Source organism: Saccostrea cucullata, unplaced genomic scaffold (genome assembly GCF_032062105.1).
Source record: "Saccostrea cucullata isolate Sc308-1 unplaced genomic scaffold, CSIRO_AGI_Scuc_v1 ctg5847, whole genome shotgun sequence".
In the NCBI taxonomy this organism is placed as follows: domain Eukaryota; kingdom Metazoa; phylum Mollusca; class Bivalvia; order Ostreida; family Ostreidae; genus Saccostrea; species Saccostrea cuccullata.
The window spans coordinates 32,188-38,459 of record NW_026929557.1 but is presented as its reverse complement, the minus strand read 5'-3'; the positions used below and the strand labels follow the sequence as shown (position 1 = coordinate 38,459).

Here is a 6,272-nt window from a genome sequence, read left to right as displayed (position 1 = left end):
AACATGACAAAGAGCATACCAGGGCATATGTGATCTGTCGATTAAATGTTGAAATAAGCTAAACGTTCACTTGCATTTGCAATCAATTTTTAGATGCTAACTCTATTTACATGTGATAATGATTCATTTCATTGCTCATTTGTTTGATTGTATGTATGTTGTTTAACTCCCTCTTGAGAAAAACAACAATTTTTTCACTCATACGGAGACGCCTAGATAATGGAAAAGCTTAATGTATAAGTCATCCGGTTTTTCACAAAGTTTTGTTGTTTTGTTACCATCAAAATGTATTTATAGGTCGTTCTAATACCTTATAAAACTGAAGAAATAATGTTTCTATTGTTTTATTTACATGATTAGAATAAAAAAAAATATAAATGACAAAAGCAATTTATCTGAAGCAGCGTTTATATCTTCAAAATATCATATACAATGTGAATAGTATCAAGATGAAAAAAACAAGATGGCATATTGTTTATGTCGGTAATTCTACATAACAATGATTGAAATGTGTATTCAAAAAAAATTGAACAAGTAGTTGATATGCTTCACAATGAATAATGAACGTAAACCAAATCAGTGAGTTACTTCCTTCCTCGCATCTGAAAAAGAAAAGAAAACATTTTCAAACTCTTTTTATATCTTCAGCTAAATGATTTTTGACATAAAAGGTTTTATATTTTAAATAAATTAACTTAAATCAAATGTTCTCCATAAAAAATTAAATATAGTGTTACAGCTTTCCAGTTCAAAATTTAAATATTTGTTAGAATAGGATGTAAAATACATAAAAGTCTATCAATTAAGTCAATTAAATCCAGATTAAGAAAATTATTAGCATCCACAGAAAAGATATAAAATAGCTATTAAAGGTGTATGTTATTATTTCTAATTTTTTACTTTAAAAATCTACTAGATTATTCCGTCATTGACTTCTTGTAACTATAATGATGATTTGTCAGTGAAGTAATTCAAAACTGAGAGAAATTTAACATTTTAATTGGATGTTAAGCATGCATTATTAATCAAGAATTCAATGAACTATAAATGTTATGTCATTAAAATTATTAAACGGGGATGAAGAGATTAATTTTCCAACTAATCAGTTATTCATTTTGACCATTTTAGTTAATATGAAAAAGAGCAAAAGCTCAGGAATAGGAAAATATGAACATTTTAAAAAGTTCAAAATCGATTACAAGTGCAATTTTGAAAAATCGCTTAAGGTTTACCCCGTTCCAACTCTTTATATAGATAACTATGCAAGTAATAAGCCATTACAAAACATATAGAGAATAATACATTGTACAAGATCTGTATCACATCCCATATCAAGCTGAGAATTTTGTATCAGTCCGAGGGCCGATGTTAACCAAAGTTACACATCTGATAATTATTCGTGTATTTGAAATGGCTCTATTTTTGACATTATGAACAGATCATGCAGAATACTTACAAGGAACCTTGTCTTTAGGGGTAAACTTCTCTTTCTACCATTAAAACAACCTCCAAAATTACAGAAAAGCTTTTTGGTTCTAAATCTGAATGGCCGTTTACGTCGCCCGCAACCCCGATATGGACATATACCCCGTTTTTCATAAGATGGGCCCTGACTCTCGGGGACCTGTAGAGGAATATATCCTGATTCAAGCCCCGTCTCCTCATCATCATTGGTCAGATCTTCATTTGGAACGAGTTCTAATTTGCCTTCCAATAACTACAAAACAATTTGAAAATAAAAATTCTGGTGTTTTTGTAGTAATGATTTTACAAAGGTTGGTGAATCGATGGATGATATCACTAGATAACGATTCCGATTCTTTTTTAAATCCAATTATTGATGTACGTAATTGTGTGTCTATGAAACCTTTCAGAAGTTGAAATGTGGTGTTAAAAAAAGACATCTTTTCTTTTGAAAGACAGAAATCAGTCATTTTTCATTGTTTTGTAGCGTTCCTTTTTTGTCTTGCTTTACGATCAGAAAACAATAGAGAAAGTTGAGAAACCCAGGAGTATTGAATTTGATTTTATTCTTTTTTTTTCTTTCGGGTTAACGCTTTGTCATTTTGATTCTTTTCATAATTGTCAAAAATCTGTCAATATCGGAATATATTGAAAATTCAGTACTTTGATTTTGCGAAGATTTATTTTTACAATAAATAGAACTATATAAAGTAAAACCCTTTGATACACAGACAATAGGGAGAAAAACTTAGAATAACATAATAAAGCTACAATCAGATAAAAGTATTTTAAACGTCATTCCAATTGAAACAGACAACCACCACTTGCAGTTGAAGGGCTGCAAATTTTGACATACTTGTTACTCAGGATTTTAATTAGAAAATATTATTAGATACTAAGTCATAATTTGAAATAAAATACGAAAATGATTGGTCGCTTTGGGGGCCACAAGGGAGTATTTGATAACTAGGGAACATAAATGACAGACTTCTGAATACTTAATAATTATTGTACTAGTTGCAGAGAATTTTATACAATTGGCAAGCCTGTAAAATCTACAATTGATGAGTCTTCCCTCTGAGCATTTCTAACCATTCAAAAATTCAATTTTTAACTTAAGCAAAAATTTTAGAAACGGAGGCAAAATATTTGACATATTAAAATGTTATTTTCTATATTATATTACCTTTTTGTGATACATACAAATCTTGAAAAAATAATAAAACTGACACCAGATTTGGAGTGAAAGAGAATTCCTCCCTTGTGAATGGTTACTTTATGACTTTTAATGGTTCTCTCATAAAGTGTTAATATAAAGACTTTTCGCATGAACATGTTTTCATCACATCTCAAGTAACATCCTCGTTAAGTAATAAAACTTTGAATTGGTATTCGGTTTTCACATATGTATTTAGAAGAATAAAAATAAATTCTATTAGGATATATTTTGCACAAATACATGAATGGCAATAAAAGCCAAAAGGAGAAAGCAATATAATTGATAATCGTGAATCAAAGAAGAGACACCGATTTTGAAATAGCTCAATATATCATGTAATATTTAATCAATGAAATTTTATTGTTCACCCTGTTCCACATCTATGTTTCCTACTTTTAAATTAATTACTTTTTTTTAAATTACCGATTATTTTTAAATTACAATGAAGTTTGATAAATCTTTCTCTTATTTTAACTTGTGTAAGCCATCGTGCAAGAAAAAATCACAACTTTTTAATACTTATAATTATTACCTGTCTAAGTAGGTCGACATTTGGTTGGGACGGTTCCTGGCAATAAGTATAAGCTGCTAGAGAAAGAACAATGAATAATGCACTCAAAATGGCTCCATTCGACTGCATCATCTTCTCAGAGAAAAGGCACTCAACAATTTTGTCCGAAAATTGAGAACAGTTCCTATTTTATAATGCCTTGTTGCTAGTTTTGCAGAATTAATGATCACATGATCAGCCCCCAAATCTACGTAGCAATCAATCAAAATCTATTAATTATTTATGACTTATTACATTTCATTTATTGATATTTCTAGTAAAACGTTAACAATGAATTGTATATAGTTCCTGCTCTTTTTAACAATGACATATGACTCTTTTGATTGGTCAGTGAAATAAAAAAGAAATATTCGTCAGCTTCAATGACATACAATGAACAAAAAAAAAAACAAACGTTTTATCAAGCACTGTTGCAATTTTCAAAAAACGTCATCGGGTGTGTAGACAGGGATTCATTGTTTGTTTTTTGGCGCCTACTTAAAGACTTGAATTTGGACAATGACATCACCAATCATACGATGATTAATTCTTCATTTGCCAGTATCTGGGGATAAATACAAACATGTATGAGAATTAACAGACTCTTTATTAAATTCAAATGTATTAAATTTTGTTAAAATTTTAATCCTCCCAAATAAATTTAGATTTGATTTAAGCAGGAAACACAAGCCACGAAACAGTATTATGTAACACCATCATGACGTCATAATAGGTGTAGTGTAAACATAGTCTGCAGTCAGATCAACATTCCCACGCTGGCTGCAATGAATGAATGAAAGCTGATTGATACACATGATATGTGATCTGGGTGCAGTATGGGAGTTGTGGAGTGTGAGAACCTATAGAGAGCGCACACAGTTTATATCTTGTAACTCATGTAGCTGAATGTAGTTTGTAGCAGAATAAATATATGTAAATAACGAACCCTGTGTTAGATTATAATCCAACAGAACATAGTGGCAGCGGTGTTAATATTTTCCAAGTTTAAAAGGACCACCCCAGTACCAACATTGCCTGATTTCAATTTGCTCAACTGGAAAAAAATTGACTTTACAAAGCAAAAGAGATTGGAAAAATGCTTCCAAAGTTTCGAGAGATTCCGACTCGCCTCAGCACTTTGTGAAGCAGATGAAGACGTACAAGTCAGCACACTGATCTGTTCTATGGGACCAGAGGCTGATGACATCCTATCATCTTTAAAGATTTCCAGTGGTGATAGTGTTAAGTGGCATCCAGTTAAAGAAGCACTATCAAAGTACGTTATACCAAAAAGGAACGTTATATTTGAGCTAGCAAAATTCAACCAAAGGAAGTAGGAGGAAGGTGAAACCACTGACAGTTTCATCACTGCCCTTCATGTCCTCACCAAATATTGCGACTATGGCGCCCTACACGATGACCTTTTCCGAAACAGGATAGTCGTTGGACTGAGGGATAGAAAACTATATATCAAAAAAGGTACAGCTTGATTCTAAACTCAGTCTGGAGTCAGCGATATTAATGGCCAGGCAGAACGAAACAATCAAGAAGAAACAGCCGATTGTGAGAGGCTCAACAACCCCGGAGGTACCCGCAACCAACATGGACGCAGTAAGATTCCAAAAGAAAAAAGCAAATCCCTGACAACCAGCCCGGACAGCAATAAAATCAACCTGACAAGCTGTGGCAGATGCGAAACGCGACAGTACACCCTCGAGACAAGTGTCCTGCCCGAGATGCTAAATGTCATAAATGCGGCAACAAAGGACATTTCATTAAGGTTTGTCGCAAAGCAAACATAGCAGAAGTGGACAGGAGCTCCGGCGAGAGAGGTGAATGGTTTCTTGGGACGTCGACACCAAAGAAGGAGAACCTTGGAGGACCAACCTTAAAATTCGAGATCAGACTGTGAAGTTCAAGATAGACACTGATGCAGACGTAACAGAGATACCCGAGTTCGTATACAAACAGTTAAGAGGAATTAAACTTTCACATGTGAATCGCTCATTGCATGGACAAGGAAACTCAAAATTAAATGTGTTGGGAAAGTTTATTTGTGAGCTTGAGTCTAAAGTTAAATTGTGTGTTTAGTGTGCGAGAAAGATATGTTGTGAGAGGGTTGAGCCAGGCATTACTAGGTAGACCGGATATCATAGCTCTAGACATCATTGAAAAGGTAAATATTGCGTCTGTCAAATCAAAAAATGTTCAAACACCAAAATCTGAAACATAATTCCATATAAACTTAAAAGAAAACTCTAAGCCATATGCATTGTCGACACCTCGCAAAGTGCCGTTTGCACAAAGAGACATAAGGTCAAAGAGGAGTTAGACTGAATGCAGAATTTAGGAGTTATCTCCAAGGTCGATGAGCCTACTGAATGGTGTGCTCCAATGGTCATAGCCCCAAGACCCAATATAAGAATATGCGTAGAACTTAAAAATCTAAATGAATCAGTCAAAAGAGGAAATCACCCCCTCCCCTCGGTTGAAGAGTCTTTGACCAAATTATCAGGGTCAAAAATATTCTCAAAATTGGATGCAAATTCAGGGTTTTGGCAAATCAACCTAGCAACTGAATCACGGCTGCTGACAACCTTTATTACTCCGTACGGGAGATTCTATTTTAACAGACTTCCATTTGAAATAAATTCAACCAGTGAGTTCTTTCAGAAACGAATGTTAGAAATGCTTTGTGAGGTTGAAGGTGTGTTATGTCACATGGATAACAATCTCATTTTTGCTGCAGCGCAAGGTCAGCATGACAAAATTCTCGAAAACGTTTTAAGCATTCTCAAGGACAATGGCTTTACTTTGAACAATAAGAAATGTAAATTTTCAAAACCATCAGTGATATTCCTAGGTCATGTCATTGACGAAAAGGGCATTATAGTAGAATCGCAAAAGGTCAAAGCCAAATTAAACATGAAAAAGCAAGAGAACGTATCTTACATACGTAGGTTCTTGGGTATAGTGAATCAACTCAACAGATTCTCACCAAAGCTGGCAGAAAGGTCACAGCCTCTTAGAGAGCTGCTC

At 33.6% G+C, this 6,272-nt stretch overlaps 1 protein-coding gene across 1 annotated transcript; it reads right to left on the bottom strand.

The window, feature by feature from the left end:
- Positions 1-328: 328 nt before the first annotated feature.
- LOC134281220 (uncharacterized) lies at positions 329-3,367 on the bottom strand. The gene is made up of 3 exons (XM_062763698.1): positions 3,216-3,367; positions 1,457-1,717; positions 329-602 (listed from the first exon to the last, which is right to left on the bottom strand). The coding sequence occupies exons 1-3, from the start codon at positions 3,324-3,326 to the stop codon at positions 585-587; spliced, it is 390 nt and encodes a 129-aa protein (XP_062619682.1). The 5' UTR covers positions 3,327-3,367; the 3' UTR covers positions 329-584.
- Between the last annotated feature and the right edge of the window lie 2,905 nt (positions 3,368-6,272).